General features: G+C 41.4%; 1 protein-coding gene across 4 annotated transcripts in view; it reads right to left on the bottom strand.

Moving 5' to 3' along the window:
- Positions 1-1580: 1580 nt before the first annotated feature.
- LOC149146090 (SET domain-containing protein) overlaps positions 1581-19625 on the bottom strand; it is a 318457-nt gene continuing 300412 nt past the window's right edge. For 3 of the 4 annotated variants that reach the window (XM_089447463.1, XM_089447464.1, XM_089447465.1), the window contains exons 10-12: positions 2298-2503; positions 2112-2206; positions 1581-1989 (exon numbers count right to left, since the gene is read on the bottom strand). In XM_089447463.1, coding sequence (XP_089303589.1) covers positions 1872-1989; positions 2112-2206; positions 2298-2503 — 419 coding nt within the window. In that variant the 3' untranslated portion in view covers positions 1581-1871. Of the gene's footprint in view, positions 1990-2111; positions 2214-2297; positions 2504-19625 lie in introns of all 4 variants that reach the window. The other variant, XR_016264222.1, reaches the window with a different exon arrangement.

Genomic DNA, 19625 nt, shown 5'->3' with positions numbered 1-19625 from the left:
CTATCCATGATGATGTGAGTTCCTATGGTACATATCTTTGTGCTGATCTGAGTTCTTGTGGCACCTTTCCTTGAAATGAAGCAAGCTCTCTATAGCACATATATCTCTGTAACATGGCAGACATGTATAAACAAATTAATTGGCTATGTTGTGGACATATCATGGCAGAACTTGAAGGGTTGACTTGGCACTTGGATCACTGGTTAGTTTGACTTGTATTTCTCTTGTTGACAAAGAATCTATAAGGAAAGGATTGACGGGTTTCCCCTTGTGGGTTTTGCCTTGGCCTCTGGCTTAATCTCTGGTTTCTTTTGTCTCTTGTGCACTATGATCTCTATTTTTTTTGTATTTGAATGGTAATTGCTTGATGAATAATAAAGAAAAACTAAGAAGAACACTAAACATCTTCACAAGTAATTATCATGACTAGAAATTCAATCTTGCAACTGAATTTCAACAAATTTTAATCTCAACGGGTATTTGAAAATAGGTTGAGTTGAAAAGGGTTGTGATTTCTTGACATTAATGATTATTAAGCCACTGAGAAACATGCTTGTTTGCATGTTAGATGCACTCGTAACGTTGAGTTGCGGAGAAGGTGCTTGAAGACCTAGGTTGCTGAGGAGTTATATTTGACAAGTTGGTATGGGGAAAGGATTCTTCGTCCCTAACACATTTATCAATCTTTCTATCCTGAGAGCTATTGTTTTTGTAATTTTTGTTGATTTCCTCTGTGATCTCTATTCTCGTCTTATCCATGCTTTGATTCATTTCATTTTTTATGTATGTAGTGATCTCATCCTTGAAACTATCAAAGGCTTTATGCATTTTCATTACTACATGTCAGCAATAGAAACTGCCAACCAAAAATGTTCATTTGAAATATGTGCATATCTTTCTTTTCTGAGAAATGAAATGATATTATATTAATGCCCAATCATGGCCAAGGAAAGGTCAATGGGTTTGAAGAGTCAGGAGTATGGCAGTTTATATTACAAAAAGAAAAATAAGCAGTGTCTAGTGCATCTCCTAAATAACAAGTCTCGGTTAACAACAATTCAGGAAGAAAAATAGATATCCCATAGAAAAGAAAGCACAGTTGTCTATTGCCATATATTCTTGGTCGGCATCTTCTCAGTTCTCCACAACAGCTGGGTCAAATTCAGATATACACTAAAGAATGTGTTGAAATGACATTGCCTGATTAGTTGAAAACCTACTCATGGTATTCTTGAAAATAATCTTTAACATGATATATGCAAACTTGTTGGGAGTCTGGCCATGAACAAGTATGACAAGGTGATAATCACACAAAATGGTTTTGTTATTAAATAAAGGTTGCGTGTCATCAGCATTCCTGAAGATGCATGGAGAAAAGGCCTTCTCCAATAGAGTATCTGTCACTGGTTATCTATCACTGATATAATTGTTCCACATTAATGTACTCAGGTAATCATTTCTGGTAGTTCAGCAACTAAGTAATCAAATCTACAGTTTGTTAACATAATACTGAGCCACCAGCCACTAACCAAGAAAGCATAACTTTGCGATTAAAAACTGCAATGACACAAATTCAAAAATGATTCAATTTTGCAACATAGGATATAAATAGAACACATAGCAACCTGGAATGCGTTAAATACTGATAGGCACATTTCCCCGTAACTGCTTCAGCTTTAAAACTAGCCACAGAGGATACCATAATGATCTTAGTAATCATTAAATTTCACTTTATCTATTTTCCTGGAATACTGCTTGAGCAACAATAAATGGGAAATGCTTCTTCTGCATCCATGTTGAAAACTAGTACAACAGAATGATTTTGAATCTTGCAACATCATGACCACCACAGGATTCCTCAGATTTATATTTTATGATAAACCTAATACTTGCAGACCACTTGAACATGATTCACAGATAGATGTTATGATCCTCCATTGGCCATCCTTGAATTGCATTGCCAGCTTTACATCCCAACTACAGTCTTCGCTGTAACAGTTCATGATTCAAGAGCAAAATGGGTATTACAGAAGAATTCAGAAATACAATGGACAAATGATTCTAATGAAAAGATACGAATCATTTATAAAAATGGAAAGTATATTTGTAACCTGCTAAATTCGTTAGTTTCACCCATTGAGTCCAGCATAGGTTTTAAGATTGATAGGATAGCTTCCAGCACAGCTGCTTCATTTTCCTTGCTTATCTGCAGGCTTCAATGATATAATCACTATCTTATATTAAAGAACCACCATTTCTAATCTAAAATTGAAAAAGACGAGAAGAAAAAATCTTACAATACTTAGTCTCGGACTTCTCCGCAGCAGTTGCAAGTCATCCTCTTCCAAGAAAGCAGTACGGAGGGAATCTAGCAATCGTGATGGCAGTCCATATTTATTTAGTCGGCTCTTGGACAGCCATGTTCCACGAACCATGTGAGATACCTGAAACCCCTTATCAAGTGACTGGTTGTTCGAATCCAACTGCTGAGGTAAGTCCAGCTCTGAAATTAAAAGCACAGTTTATCTCTGATAATTGTTGGAATCAGCATAAAAACATGCAAAAGCCTTGACATTCAAGTTAGCATTTTGGTACCCCTAGCTTCTTCTGTGTAAGATTGGTCACCTATTTGAATAGATTGTTCTTTTTATTTAATTTTAGCAGTACAAATAGAAAATTTGTACAATTTCATGCTTTCCAGACTTTTAATGCAAAACAGAAATTTCACCTCTTTAATTAGAGGTTTCCCTGATCTTAACTTTGTGAATTTCAGCCTTAGGATGTTATGAAATATAGAATAAAACAGCAATTAAAAGAGAACATTTCACTTCCCAACAGCCCAATCTTCTAGGCAATCGAAGGAGAAAAATACCAAACTGCCTAGATAATGATAATAATAATAATAATAATCATCTAACTTTAAGGTCGCGACCAAGCCAAACACCAAATTGGTGTATAAGACCCCTTTGTTTATGAGATAAGGGAACCGCCTCCATGCAGTGATTCCAGACAACATATCATACATAATCCAAATCTGAAAATTCAATTTACAGTAGTTAAAGCAGAAGTAAAACAGCATATATAGCAGCAACAAAACCGCCTTAAATTCTTCACTGATGATCTCAAATCACTCAACAAATTGCCATTATATTTATGTCAAATCATCAAAGACATATATAGATGTAAATAACAAAACATGAAGAACATATATGGCTGAAAATCAAATCTGGAAATTGCACAAGTTTTGGACAACTGAAAACTTCACTAATATGCTCAAGGTAAGGTTCAGGTACATACCATAGCCTTCCCTCAAAGCTAGTACAAACCACTTGTTCTCCAAAACCTAGCTAGAGAAAATAATGAAAACCCTAGTTCAACCAATTAGCTCCTACATGCAAAACTTGCTCCAACAACTCCTCCAAGGCAAGACTTCCTCTGCTCACAAAATATACCCTAGAGTTTTATCACAAAACCCTAGTCTCAAACCTCAAGGTATAAATCATAAAACCTAAGTCTAGACTTCCAAAATGTTCCAAGATACTCCAAGAAGACAAAGAAACCATAGTGACTCAAGGGGGAGAGAGAGAGTACAAAGGAAGACCAAGAGAGAGAGAATACTATTGCACAATCTGCAAGATCACATCTCCACAAAAGAGTGAAATATGCGATGAGTGAAAATGTAAGGGCACTCTCTTTCCTCTATAAATATGAGGTAAGGAAGGCCAACAATACAATGTAGGCCAAAGACTTCATAAACAGCCTACAACAAACACTTGTTGTGAAAATTCCTAGATCTAACAATCTTAGGAATCCTACTGCAACCAACGGAATCTATTTCTCCTAGATTGTAAATAACATTACAAGCTTATTTTAGATTTCTTCATGAAAAATTGAAGTAAATTACTGAAGCAGCCTACACCAATTGAATATGATTCTGAAACATAGAAACTGAGCAAGGAAAATAGAAACACATAGGACACAATTATTCTTGGACAAATGTCCCCCGAAAAACCCAATGCGGGAAAACCGGTGCAACAGCTTTGAGGGTTGATTATTATTAAGCAGTAGCAAATTCTGAATACATCTCTGCATCATTGTTTTTAAAAACGGCCGGCTCGGAACCGACTCGGCCAAATTGGTCCAAGCTAGGCCTCTCCCAACAATGACCTGGCCTAGGAAACGGTTCGGCCGACTGGGTTAATACCGAGCCGGCCGAGTTGTCTAACAACTCAGCGGCTTGGTATTAACCCGGCCGGCTCGGCCGAGTCCGTATTAACCTGGCCGGGTTGTGTACAGCGGCCCAACAACCCAAAAAAACAACGATTTTTTTTAATTGTTTAGTGTGGGGGACTCCAAAGCACTTTAGTTTTTGTTTATTTGGTCTTTGGGGTCCATTCCCCTCTCCTAAACCCTATTTAACTCACCCAACCCCTCTCATTTCCTCACAGCCATCTCATGCATTTGAGTGAGAATTTCAATGAGAGTTTGTGAGGATTTGTTGAGTTTGTTTTTGGAGCAGCATTGAGGAGTCTTGGGCAAGCATTGTAGCTCGAGTGAGGAGCTTCTTGGGCAGCCATTTGGAGCAACATTGAGGAATTGGTTTCTTGGAGCAAGCTTGAGGAGGTAGTTTGTGCCTGGAGGTATTTCTTTTCACTTGTAGAAATCTGTTTTTGCTTATTAAATTTTATGTGCAAATCTTGAAATCCTAAAGAGTGTTTTTTGTGAAAGAAATGAACATTGAATCAATGTTTTTTTTGTTTTCATTTTCAGATTTTTTGCTTTCATTTCCAGGTCAAAAAATGGCACCTAGAGTGAAAGATGTTGCTTGGGCATATGTGGAAATTGTTGATAGTCAAATGCATTGCAAATTGTGCCATAGGAAAATTAAGGAAGGTCCCGGGGGCATTAATAGGCTGAAACAACACTTGGCGGGGATTAGAGGCCCATTTTGATTTTGAGGGTTCTTCCTCTATCCCTTGTGCTGATGCATCCAACCCCTTCCGATATGTTCCTCCATCTTTTGAGTCTATTCAAGAAAAGGGAAAGGGTAGAATGAAAAAGGGTGATATGAATATCAATAGTTATTTCACTCCCTCCTCTCCATCAGATGCACATGGTCCTCAAGCTAGTAGAAGTCAAATGCAACCCACTTTAGATGACCATTGGAAGAAAGAATTGAGGGAGACTGCTTGTGATTACATAGCTAGATGCTGGTATGATGCTGATATCCCCTTCAATGCTTCTCATTCACCATATTATGAGCTTATGTTTGATGCCATACGTGCTGCTGGAAAAGGCTTCAAAGGCCCTAACATGCATGAGCTAAGGGGGTATCGTTTGCAGAAAGAAATTTTATCCATTAATGACTATTTGAAAGATTTCAAGGACTCATGGGCAAGAACAGGATGTACCATCATGTTAGATGGATGGACTAATCAAAGAAACCATACCATCATAAACTTTCTTATCTTCTGCCCACAGGGAACCATGTTTCTAAAATCAGTTGATGCATCTGATAAGGTAAAAGATGGGCAATTGTTGTTTCAACTATTGGATGAGGTTGTTGAGGAGGTGGGGGTGGCTAATGTTGTTCAAGTCATCACAGATAATGCCTCTAACTATGTTCTTGCTGGTAAATTGTTAGAGGAAAAACAAAAGACCATCTTTTGGATCCCATGTGCTGCACATTGCATAGACCTCATGCTTGAGGATATTGGAAAATTATATTGGGTTAAAAACACTGTAGATCATGCCAAAAGCATAACAAAATTTATCTACAATCATTCATGGATTTTGAGCCTCATGAGGAAACACACAGGGGGCAGGGATATTATTAGGCCTGGCATCACTAGATTTGCTACTCATTTTTTGACATTGCAATCTATGCTTTCACAACATAGAAACTTGCAAAAGATTTTTTCCAGTGAAGAATAGAATCTAAGCCAGTGGTCTCACAAACTGGAAGGAAAAGAATTGAAAAAGAAAGTTAATGAAGAAATATTTTGGAGAAAGGCAACAGAGATTGTGAAGCTTGCTGAGCCATTGGTTAAGGTGTTGCAGTTGGTGGATGGGGAAAGATTGGCTATGGGCTTCATTTATGACGCTATGGATCAAGCAAAGGAGCAAATAAAGAGGGCATACAAGGATAAAGTGGCTAAGTATGGACCCATTTGGGCAATCATTGATGAAAGATGGAACAATCAACTCCATCGCCCTATACATGTAGCTGGGTATTTTTGAACCCACGATATCATTATAAAGCTAAGGCGACAGGAGCTTTGAGGGGGGAGGTTAGAGATGGACTGATTGACTGCATTGATCGCATGATCCCATTAGAGTGTGATCAGCTGGAGATACACCGACAGGTCACAACCTTCACCAATGCCTTAGGTACCTTTGGGAAGAACCTCGCAAAGAATGCAAGGGACGCAGATGAGCCAGGTAAACAAAATTTTCAATTTTCAAATTCTTAATACTTTTTTTGTTAAATCGTTTATAATTTGAAAGTTGGATATAAGTTGTAATTTTGTTGAGCTAACTCATTACACTCCTATGTTTTTTGCAGCACAATGGTGGGAGGCTTTTGGTAGCCATTGTCCTAAATTGCAGAAGTTTGCAATTTCGTATTTTGAGTCAAACTTGCAGTGCTATTGGGTGTGAGCGCAATTGGTCGGTCTTTGAGAAGATTCACACAAAGAAGAGAAACCATTTGGATCAAAAATGGTTAAATGATCTAATCTATGTCCAGTACAACCTCCGGCTCAGACGCGACCAATTGCTCAACAAAAGACCTGATTCAGATCCCATTGTGTTGGAAGACATTGATCCAACATCAGATTGGGTAGTGGAGAGTCATCCAACAAAGTTTGCTTCTAATGAGGATATGGATTATGAATTACAGACGATAGCATCACTTGAACATAATGTTCAGTTGAATGCAGATCCTGATCCACTTGTACCAGCCTCAGCCTCACAACCAGCAAGTCCTCCAGTTGCAGGCACTTCCTCTGCTCAGCCACGACAGAAGTGCATATCTCGTCTATCTCAGCTTGCATCTGCTGCACAGCCTGACAGTGCTACCACTTCTACAGTTGCAGTTGGAGATGATGATAAGGAGGAGCCATCGGGCCCCCTGTCTGACTCTGATGATGATCCAAAGATTGATCCACATGATCTTGGCTCCTCTGGTAGTAGCCACTAGCAAGTAGTACTAGTCATAGTTTACTTTTGTTGTAGAGGCCATTTCTAGCCTCCTTGGTTATGTGCTTTTGTTTTGATCTCTATATCATGATTCATGATCATGTATGTATTGGACAGTGCACTAGGTGCCATTTTGATATAATGGATATATTCATGAGCCTACTTTGATCATATGTTGTCTTCTATCTATATTCTAATGCTGTGTGTTTGGAAACATGAATGAAAATCTTTAAAATTATGTTTTTTAATAAAAAAGATAAATATTTAATGTATTTTTTACAACGACCGAGTCATTGAAATCGAGCCGACCGAGTCGATACCAAGTCGGAGTGATCCTTGACTCCACCCAGGATCATCCTTTTCACCTTAGCCATCTCAGCTCTGTACTTTTTCAACGGATCTGCATCCGTAAGGACAACTACCACACTATCAACATACGTCTTGAGGGCATGCTCATCTAGAAGGAAAGACATTCTAGCCTTCCAGATGACATAGTTGGAAGCTCCGTCCAACTTGTCCTGATCCCTCAAGCCATTGGTTGATATATCCTCCGAAAAATGTCAAACAACTCCCTCTTTCTCCCTACTGCGTAGCTCCTGGGCTGCCTTACCCACTCCCTAATGGAGCTGGTAAGTCTATTGCTCCTCTGCTATTCAGCAAACGAGAAATACTAATTTCCTCGACAAGAAATCACTGAGGAAGTATTCCCTCACTATGTGATTTGCTTCTTCCTTCCGACAGCTTTTTTGCCCAGCAGTCAACTTGGAGAAAACTGCGTCCTTGTAGCTATACGTGGCTTCGTGTAGCTCCCTCTGCCTCTGCAAATTCTTGATCTAGCAGTCTTGCCTCTCTGTCGGCTCACTCAGAGAGAGACACCCATGAAAATACAACCCTTCTGGCTAGAACTGTGCAATCCCTTAGGCGATTCGAACTACTACTCGCTGCAGCAAGTTGGCCCTTGCTTTAGTGCTAGATCTGCTCTTCTTGTTTCACATCAACCTGGCTCTGGTACCATGTGAAAGTTCCTAGATCTAACAATCTCAGAATCCTACTACAACCAGCTGAATCTACTTCTCCTAGATTGTAAATAACATTACAAGCTTATTTCAGATTTCTTCATGAAACATTGAAGTAAATTACTGAAGCAACCTACACCAATTAAATATGATTCTGAAACATAGAAACTGAGCAAGGTGAATAGAAACACATATGACAATTATTTTTGGACAAATGTCCTCGGAAAAACCCAATGCGGGAAAACCGGTGCAACAACTCTGAGGGTTTATTATTATTAAGCAGTAGTAAATTCTGAATACATCTCTGAATACCTCACAGGGTTATTCAATTACAGAGATAAATACTGGCAGAAGCTTTGTGAGTTTTGCCTCACACAATCACTGAGAAATCCTCATTGATCCGACTGTTGGATGAAGTGCCCCTAGTAGGCACTGCGTTATCTCTGCACTGCCTGTACGCTGTCCCAGCATCAACCCTTCCAGGCACTCTGTCACCCAGCTAGGGATTCGATCAGTGGCCCAGAGTCACTAATGTCAACCTCCCTGTCTCACACCCCAACTTTTGGTTGCTAAAATTGACCCTCTACTCTGATTTTCGACTTTCTCTCTTTGCCTTTGCGCTGCTTTTGCGTGGCCCTTCTGGCCCTTCGTCAGCCTCTGCGTCAAGGCTTCTGGATCACTTACTGCCTCTCTCTGCTAATGTTTCTCCGACTGAGAATCTCTCTCTCCAGACGCTGCTATCCCTGCCCCTCAACTGCAAGAGATCTCCTTAATCGATTTTTTCTCCTGAGAAATTCTCACTTTAGAAAATCGATTTTCTCTCTCACACTGTGTGTTTTCCAAATGACCCTCAAGCCCCTTCTTATATCTTCATGTTGGACAACCAACGACCTAGATTAAATCTTAATCAAAAGCTCAGATCTTTTTGGCTTGATTTGTGCCTTTTTCTAGAAGTTTGACCCCTAATTAGATTAATACCCATTAATATTTTAATTTTTCTAAGTTTAGACTTAGGAACCCCATTAAAAATATTAATTATTTTAATAAAATCACTTTTGGGTGGAATTTCCCAAAATGCTTTCTGGGTTCTTTGGAATGCATGTGCCCAGGCCTCCCTGCAAAATTTGGCTTAGAGCACATTCGATGCTACCCCAAATCAACACTCCCTCTTAGTGAGGAATGTGCTCTAGCAATACACGACTGCTACATACTGCTCTGACTCTGAAGCATCATCCTCTGCGCTGCTGATGTTTGACATACTGTCCACCAACTACTACGCTGCTGCTACCATTGTACTGCTACCTTTGACACTGCCACTTCCAACGCTACATCTGTACTGTAGCTCCCTCTCAAACGCTGCATCTGCTATGCTGCTAGCACTGCCACTACTAATATTGCATATGTACTGCAATTCAGTTGCTAAGAGAAGCAACTGAAAACACCCAAAACTGGACAAGTATCCACTGGATACACCTTGGTGCTGAAATCCTAACTGCTGCTAGTCCCACGTTGTCTTCTGAAGCCACTGCGTAGCTGAAGCTCTGCACTGTGCTACTCCCTCTCTGCTCTGCGCTGCTCCCATTGTGGCGCTACTAACTGTTGCATCTGTCGAATCAACACTCCATGGCACCAATTGAAAATTCCTCCATCCTGCTACTATTGAACATGAGCTCCCGTAGCAAGGTGATGATACAAGAGGTGGGCTCCTCAAGGATCTTGCCCATCTGTAACTCTATCAAACTACAGTTTTATATCAACGCACCTCCCTCCTGGAGGTATCTCGGCTGTCATGGAGAACTCCTCCTGTTCGATCTTTGTGGCTGCAACCTTAGGATCATGCTTCTCATCCTTGTCCTTTTTCTTCAAAGGACACTAGAATGCACAGTGGCCCATCTCGCCACATCTGAAACATTTCACCTTGGAGACGTCCTTCTAGTTCTTTCATCTCTGTTATCCCTTCTGTCCCTTTGATGAAAGGGCTGGTTATCCTCCTCCTCTACTTCGGGCTTCGACTGAATGCTGATGCTGCTTCCATCAAGTTTGAACATGAGCAGGTCTCTCCTCAGCTCTTCTTGTTTCAAAGCTGCCCACATCTCGTCCCAATTTGGCAATGCTGCTCTGCCCAGGATATTCTGGACAAAGACTTGTCATTCATCCGAGACGAAATTTAGAGCCAGTCTCACTAACTCCAAATCCTGAGGTGTGTGCCTTGCAACCGACAACTCATCACGGGTCTCCTTCAGTTTCGCGAGGAATGGATCCACACGTTCTCCCTTTTGCATTTGAGCATATCTCAGCTTCTGCTCTAAGTACATCTTCCACTGCTCCGAAGATCCCTAATACAATGTGGCCAAGGCATCCCACATCTCTTTAGCAATCCCTTTGCTGGAAATGTGGCACACTACATGATCCTTGACTCCATCCAGGGTCATCCTTTTCACCTTAGCCATCTTAGCTCTGTACTTTTTCAGCGGATCTGCATCTGCACGGACAACTACCACACTATCAACATACGTCTTGAGGGCATTCTCATCTAGAAGGAAAGACATTCTAGCCTTCTAGATGACATAGTTGGAAGCTCCATCTAACCTATCTTGATCCCTCAAGCCACTGGTTGCCATATCCTTCGAAAAATGTCGAACAACTCCCTCTTCTCCCTACTGTGTAGCTCTTGGGCTGCCTTACGCACTCCTTGATGGAGCTGGTAAGTTTGATGCTCCTCTGCTATTCAGAAAACGAGAAATATTGATTTCCTCGACAAGAAATCACTGAGGAAGTATTCCCTCACTATGTGATCTGCTTCCTCCTTCCGACGGCTTTTCTGCCTAGCACTTAGCTTGGAGAAAACTATGTCCCTCTAGCTTTGTGTGACTCTGAGTAGCTCCCTCTACCTCAGCAAATTCTCAATCCGACAGTCTTACCTCTCTGTTGGCTCACTCAGAGAGAGACACCCATGAAAATATAGCCCTTCTGGCTAGAACTGCACAATCCCTTAGGGGATTCGAACTTCTTCTTGTTGTAGCAAGTTGGCCCTTGCTTCAGTGCTAGATCTGCTCTTCCTGTTTCACATCAACCTGGCTCTGATACCATGTGAAAATTCCTAGATCTAACAATCCTAGGAATCGTACTGCAGCCAGTTGAATCTAGTTCTCCTAGATTGTAAATAACATTACAAGCTTATTTCAAATTTCTTCATGAAACATTCAAGTAAATTACTAAAGCAGCCTACACCAATTAAAAATGATTCTGAAACATAGAAACCGAGCAAGGAAAATAGAAACACATAGGACAATTATTTTTGGACAAATATCCTCGAAAAAACCCAATGCAAGAAAACCAGTGCAACAACTCTGAGGGTTTATTATTATTAAGCAGTAGCAAATTATGAATACCTCACAGGGTTATTTAGTTACAGAGAGAAATATTGGTAGAAGCTTTGTGAGTTTTAACTCACACAATCAATGAGAAATCCTGGCTGATCCGACTGCTGGATGAAGTGCCCCTGGCAGGCATTGTGTTATCTCTGCACTGGCTGCAAGTTGTCCCAACGTCAACCATTCCAGGCATTGTGTCACCCAGCTAGGGATTCGATCAGTAACCTAGAGTCACTGCTCTCAGCCTCCCGGTCTCACACACCGACTTCTGGCTGCTAAAACTGACCCTCTGCTTTGATTTTCGACTTTCTCTCTGTGCCTCTGCATCGCTTATGCATGGCCCTTCTGGCCCTACCTCAGCCTATGCATCAAGACTTCTGGATCACTTACTGCTCTCTCTGCTGATGTATCTCCGACTAAGAATCTCTCTCACTGGAAGTTGTTACCCCTGCTCCTCAACTGCAAGAGATATCCTCAATCGATTTTTCCTCTTGAGAGCTTCTCACTTCAGAAAATCGATTTTCTCTCTCACACTGTGTTTTCCAAATGACTCTCAAGCCCCTTCTTATATCTTCCTGTTGGACAACCAACGGCCTAGATTAAATCTTAATCAAAGGCTCAGATCGTTTTGGCTTGATCTGTGTCTTTTTCTAGAAGTTTCACCCCTTATTAGATTAATACCCATTAATATTTTAATTTTCCTAAGTTTAGACTTAGGAACCCCATTAAAAATATTAATTATTTTAATAAAATCACTTCTGGATTGAATTTCCCAAAACACTTTCTGGGTTCTTTGGAATGCATGTTCCAGGGCCTCCTTGCAAAATTTGAGGCTTAAAGCACATCTATTGCTACCCCAAATCGACACTCCCTCTTAGCGAGGAACGTGCTCTAGCAATACACCGTCGCTGCATACTCCTCTGACTTTGAAGCATCGTCCTTTGCACTGTTGATGCTTGACATACTGTCCACCAACTACTACGTTGTTGTTGCTACTGTACTGCTGCCTTTGACACTGCCACTACCAATGCTACATCTGTATAGCAGCTCCCTCTCAAATGCTGCATCTGCTATGCTGCTAGCACTGCCACTGCTAACACTGCGTCTGTACTGCAACTTTGTTGCTGAGAGAAGCAACTGAAAACACCCAAAACTGGACAAGTATCCAGTGGATACACCTTGGTGCTGAAATCCTGATTATGTAATATCCCTTATCAGGAATATTCCTCAAACTCAAGAAAACTCCAACCAGAGATGGACTGGGAGGGCATTTACCAGATATGTCGCCTCTGAAAAGAGGACGAGATCTGGAGGCTACCTGGCCCTTTCCAGACTCTGTCTAAGAGTATAGGAGAAAACACACAAGTGGTATAGTGGCCAGGAAGCTCAAAGAGATAAAAATAACAATGGTGCAACATATAACAATATAACCATGAGATATAAGCAGATACTCAAGAAATGCGGAGAGAAATGCTAAGCCATTTTATTATACTGAGTAATAGAATGAGTACAGGAGGTGATCAGAAAGATGACACCTCGACTTGCACAAGGCAAGTGAAGAAATACACTTAGAATAGCAAAGGAATGGCCTGCGTCCAAGCTGCTGGAGAACTGCCGTGCTGCCGCTGTTGCTGGTGGAAATCAAATGAGGATTTGGGGCTATTTTCCTCCTCAGAAAATGTTGAAACTCTGGAATCGGACTCTACTCAAGAAACCAGAAAAACCCAGAAAGCTTTTCTGAAATGGCCGACCCCCGAAAATCGCCCCCTTGAGGACCCACGCAATCCCTCACGGCTCTGCGCTACCACTGAAATAAACCCACCACAACTTTGCTTGAAACTCAGCCAAAATCCTCCAATATGCAAGGGCTGATCCCCTGCTCAACCTCCCAGCACAAATCCCCCTGCAAAACCTCAATCCAGAACTCCTGCCAGAAAGAACTGTGTCATCCCTCTCAAGACTGTGCAGTTAGCCAAGATGCTCAATCCTCCTGCCAAAATGCTGATGAAACTACTGCAAAAATACTGATGGAAATACCTTGCTCGAGTAGGCACTCGAAGTCCCCCGGGGCTAAGGGTGAGATCTTCGAACGGAGACACTCAATGCACTAAACAGTGCTGCAGACTAGCTAAACAGCCAACGTGCTCTAAGTCGAAGTGACTAGCTCAAATGCACATAATCGAATGCCAAAATGAGGAGGCTCCTCTCTCCTTTATAGCATTGGCCTCTCTCAATCCCAAGGTTCACCTCCTCCAATGAAGCTTTCCTCTTGCCACGTGTTTCTCACCATCTGCACAGTCACTCCAAGTGTCTATGTGGGCCCCCCCTCTACGTGGTTCTTTGGCCCCCCTTGGCTCACCTTTTAAGTTACAACGTTGTGCTACTAGGGAGTGTCTTTATTCATGAAGTGAGTATGTCCCCCTCTCCTCACCTTTTTTATTTATAAATAGCTATATAAGGCAAAATTGAGCAAAATCGAATATTCCAATTAGCCATGGCTAATTAGGAATATTACAGACTGTAGCTAGTCCCACGCTGTCTTCTAAAGCCATTGCGTTGCTGAAGCTCTGCACTATGCCTCCATGCACTGCTGCCTCTTTGCTTTGCGCTGCTCCCATTCTGGCGCTACTAACTATTGCATTTGTCGAATCAACACTCCATTGCACCAATTGAAAACTTCTCCATCCTGCTACTATTGAACATGAGCTCCCGTAGCAAGGTGATTGTCCAAGAGGTGGGCTCCTCAAGAATCCTACCCATTTGTAGCTCTATCGAACTGCAATTCTATATCAGCTCACCACCTTCCTGGAGGTATCTCGGCTGTCATGGTGAACTCCTCCTATTCAATCTTTGCAGCTGCAACCTTAGGATCATGCTTCTCATCCTTGTCATTTTTCTTCAAAGGACATTGCGATGCATAATGGTCGATGTTGCCACATCTGAAACATTTCACCTTGGAAATGTCCTTTTTTCGTCTCTATTGTCCCTTTGATGCAAGGGCCACATTATCCTCTTCCTCTAATTTGGGCTTCAACCCACTGCTGTTGCTGCTTCCGTCAAGTTTGACCTTGAGCAGGTCTCTCCTTGGCTCTTCTTGTTTCAAAGTTGCCCACATCTTGTCCCAATTTGGCAACGCTACTTTGCCTAGGATATTCTGGACAAAGACCTGCCATTCATCTGAGACAGAATATAGAGCCAGTCTCACTAACTCCGAATCCTGAGGTGTGTGCCCCGCAGTCGACAACTCATCACGAGTCTCCTTCAATTTCGCAAGGAATGGATCCACACATTCTCCCTTCTGCATCTTAGCATATCTCAACTTCTGCTCTAAGTACATCTTCCACTGCTCGAAAGATCCCTGATACAATGTAGCCAAGGCATCCCACATCTCCTTAGCGGTCCCTTTGCTAGCAATGTGGCACACCATGTGATCTTTGAATCCATCCAAGATCATCCTTTTCGCCTTAGCCATCTTAGCTCTGTACTTTTTCAGTGGATCTGCATCCGCAGGGACAACTACCAAACCATCAACATACATCTTGAGGGCATGCTCATCTAGAAGGAAAGACATTCTAGCCTTCCAGATGACATAGTTGGAAGCTTCATCCAACCTGTCCTGATCCCTCAAGCCATTGCTTCCCATATCCTTCGAAAAATGTCGAACAACTCCCTCTTTCTCCCTACTGCGTAGCTCCTGGGCTGCCTTACGCACTCCCTGATGGAGTTGGTAAGTTTGTTGCTCCTCCGTTATCCAGCAAATGAGAAATATTGATTTCCTCGGCAAGAAATCACTTAGGAAGTATTCCCTCACTATGTGATCTGCTTCTTCCTTCCGAAGGATTTTCTGCCCAACACTCAGCTTGGAGAAAACTACGTCCCTCTAGCTCTGCGTAGCTCCCTTTGCCTTAGCAAATTCTCGATCTGACAGTCTTACCTCTCTCTCAGCTTACTCAGAGAGAGATACCCACGAAAATACAACCTTTCGAGCTAGAATCGCGCAATCCCTTACGAGATTCGAACTGTTGCTTGTTGCAGCAAGTTGGCCCTTGCTTCAGTGCTAGATCTACTCTTCCTATTTCAGATCAACCTGGCTCTGATACCATGTGAAAATTCCTAGATCTAACAATCTCAGGAATCCTACTGTGTTGGAATTTCTAAGTCTGACACGTTAGAAACCCTTCATGCACTTTACTAATTTATTCCTACCTACTTGTTCTATTAATTAACAAGTTATTTACCATGTAAATACTAGAAATAAATACAAGTACATGCTCAACACATTATAGATCATCAAATGAAGGAAATAGAAACAAGCACACAAGTGACACCGTTGTTTTTGGACTAATGTCCCTGGAAAAACCCAATGCAGGAAAACCGGTGCAGCTATCTGAGGGTTTGATTTATTAAGCAGTTTTAGAATACAATCTGGGTGCCAAATCCGATTCACGCAACTGAGAAAAATCTCAGCAGTAGTACCTCTCTACTCGGAAGAAGATATTCCGGCAGAAACCCCGGATAAACACTCCGGCAACTCCACAACTCCAATTTGCCCACGAAACCCTAGCGTCAGCCTCTAGGGATTGCGTTAGCTCAGCGTCACTCTGGCTTGGTCTGCGTCAGCCTCTGGAGGCACTGCGTCAGTCCTCTGGCCCTCTGCGTCACTCACGTTGGCCCCTAAGGCACTGCACAGCTCTTGGCTGGCTCTGCGTGAACCCTTGGCTGGTTTTGCATCCCTCTCTCCGGCTATTGCGTTGATCCTCCCGGTGCTATCTCTGCCTCTCTTCTTCTGTATTCACTGCCCCTCAGCTGCAACTCTGATCACTCTCTCAACTTTCTCAGCAAACCCAGCCCCAGAAAGTCGAAATCTTGATCTCTTGGTGTTTTCTCTAGGTGATCCTCAAGCCTCCTCTTATACTTTTCTCGTTGACAAATCAACGGCTGAGATTAAGTCCCTAATCAATGGCTAAGATTAGATCTGGCTTGATCCATGACTTTTGGACCATTCTAACATAGTTTTATATTAATTCACATTAATATTTTATTTTCACTAAGTTTAGACTTAGGGACTCCATTAAAAATATTAATTATTTTAATATCTCTCAAACTGTTTAGAATCTATCCAAACCCTTCTGGGTATTGGAGATCTCATGTGCCTTAGCCTCTCCACCAATTTTCGTGGCTAAAGCACATCCGATGCTACCCCAAATCAACATACTGCAACCAGCTGAATCTACTTCTCCTTGATTGTAAATAACATTACAAGCTTATTTCAATTTCTTCGTGAAACATTGAAGTAAATTACTGAAGCAGCCTACACTAATTAAATATGATTTTGAAACATAGAAACTGAGCAAGGAAAATAGAAACACATAGGACAAGGTTATTTTTGGACAAATGTCCCCGGAAAAACCCAATGCGGGAAAACTGGTGCAGCAGCTCTGAGGGTTTATTATTATTAAGTAGTACCATATTTTGAATACATCTCTAAATACCTCACAGGGTTATTCAGTTACAAAGAGAAATACTGGCAGAAGCTTTGTGAGTTTTACCTCACACAATCACTGAGAAATCTTGGTTGATCCGATTGCTGGATGAAGTGCCCCTGGCAGGCATTGCGTTACTGTTTCTGCATTGCCTGTATGTTGTTCGAGCGTCAACCCTTCCAGGCACTGCGTCACCCAGCTGGGGATTTGATTAGTAGCCCAGAGTCATTGCTCTCAGCTTCCCGGTCTCACACCCCGGCTTCCGGCTGCTGAAACTGACCCTCTACTCTGATTTTCGACTTTCTCTCTTTGCCTCTGCGCTAATTCTACGTGGCCCTTCTGGCCTTGCGTCAGCCTCTGCGTCAAGGCTTCTGATCACTTACTGCCTCTCTCTGCTGATGTATCTTCGACTGAGAATCTCTCTCTCCGGAAGCTGCTATCCCTGCCCCTCAACTGCAAGAGATCTCCTCAATCAATTTTTCCTCCTGAGAACTTCTCACTTCAGAAAATTAATTTTCTCTCTCACACTGTGTGTTTTCCAAATGACCCTCAACCCCCTTCATATATTTTCCTGTTGGACAACTAACGACCTAGATTAAATCTTTATCAAAGGCTCAGATCGTTTTGGCTTGATCCGTGTCTTTTTCTAGAAGTTTCACCCTTGATTAGATTAATACCCATTAATATATTAATTTTCCTAAGTTTAGACTTAGGAACCCCATTAAAAATATTAATTATTTTAATAAAATCACTTTTGTGGGTGATATCCCTAAGATAAAAGAATTCTCGATGATGGTTCTTAGTGGGTAGCCCCTTACAACAACCAAGTAGCTCGTTGTGCCATTTCTTCGCCACATGAGCCAGCCATGTGGTCCCTCATCCATATGTTATGATCGTATGTTTGAAGGTGGGCCTCCCAAGCCTAAAGGTATGCCTTGTCATTTGGTAATTGAGTATTTTAGTTTACTTATCATGGAAACTCTTGGGCATGGAACAATGGGGGGATTTGGTGGAAATAGTGGACTAGGTTTGTGCTCTTGTCCCCTAGGTCTCTTTTGGCATGTTAACCTTGAACCCTCATTTTGTGGGATTTCTTTTACTGGCCTTTGGGTTTCTGGGATGGTATTACATGGGAAACCCCGATTTTGGATGTGTGGTCCTGCCCCTCGATTCACATATGATCACTCCCCTTGTCGATTCACATGCATTACTGATCATTCGACCTCTTGAGGGGCTTATTCTTTTGATTTTGAGCTAGTTTGGTGGGCTTGTCACCAAAAGTTAGTTATCTTGTACATTATTTTATTTTAGGGGCTCAATTAGGCCTCATTAGGCAAATCGAATTCATTTGGACATGTATAAATACAAGTGATGTGATTTCATTTTAGCATCATCACTTGGATTGGATCCTTATCTCTTGTGAGATTTTCGCTATTCTTTGGAGGACAAAATTGGATGAATGGATAAATTTTTGATGTTTGGATTTCTTCTTTTTTGTCTTGGAGCTTCTATATTGGCATATAATGATGATCGGGTATACCTGTTCTAACATGTAAGTACTCTTTTAATGCTATTTTGTCATTTTCTTATGTCACATGCATGTTGTTGGGGATTTTCTCTATACTAGGCTGAAATTTGTTGCTTTTCTCATGTGAAATGGTGGAAATATGTCTTTTTGTAGCATTGCATCATGTCATGGGCCATGTTTGAATAAGTGAATATTCCTAGAGATATATTGTTGAAATTTTATCTTGACAAGTCATCATATATTGCATATTGAAGCATAAATACCTTGAGGCAATTGTCCCATGCCCTAATTGCCATGATAAATTGTTCTAGAGGCCTCGACTACGTGAAATCATCCCAAGCATTGGAATCTCCTTGACTCCATTTCCCCCAATGGATTAGGCACTGATCCTCCATAGGTGATCACCTGAAAGCATATTTTCCTCACCATTCTCTCTAGGCCTAGCCTACATAGGTCAACTAGGGCATCAATTATCTCACAATCTAGCCATCAAAACACTTTGACTTTTGGTCCACCACTGTGCTAGAGTTTGTTCTAGAGGCCCTACAAATTTGAAGCAAATCTGATGGTAGGATCTCGAGATATTGCAAGCCCTAGCTCGAGGACTGTTTCTTACCCTTGCTTTCCCTTGGCTAGTGACCTCATCTGGATCATTGCATTTCATTCCAAGAAGATTCGTCTATTGATCCTCTTCTCTTCCACAATTAGGTCAATCCCCTCTTTGAGTGACCAATTCCTTGTCCTAATTTTGGGTTCACCTGCTCCCGCGACTTTTTGAAGATAATTTCACAAAGACCATTTTGGAACCAAGTTTTCACAAGGGTTTCTAGGACTAGGTCCCTCTTTAATAAGTCTTATTTGCAAACCTTAGCCCTTCAAATCAATGTTGCATTAGTCGTTATCAGGATAATATCGGCGCGAGGAAAAAATCAGAAAAAATCGTAATTATCGGGAAATAATCGGGAAAAAATCGTTTGGTACAAAAATATTCATTTTTTTTCATTTTTTTTTTCAATTTTTTAAT

Source organism: Pinus tabuliformis, chromosome X (genome assembly GCF_031772625.1).
Source record: "Pinus tabuliformis cultivar Carrire ecotype Pingquan chromosome X, CPIR1, whole genome shotgun sequence".
Lineage (NCBI taxonomy): Eukaryota > Viridiplantae > Streptophyta > Pinopsida > Pinales > Pinaceae > Pinus > Pinus tabuliformis.
The sequence above is the reverse complement of the archived record's forward strand: the minus strand, read 5'-3'. Positions and strand labels throughout refer to the sequence as shown.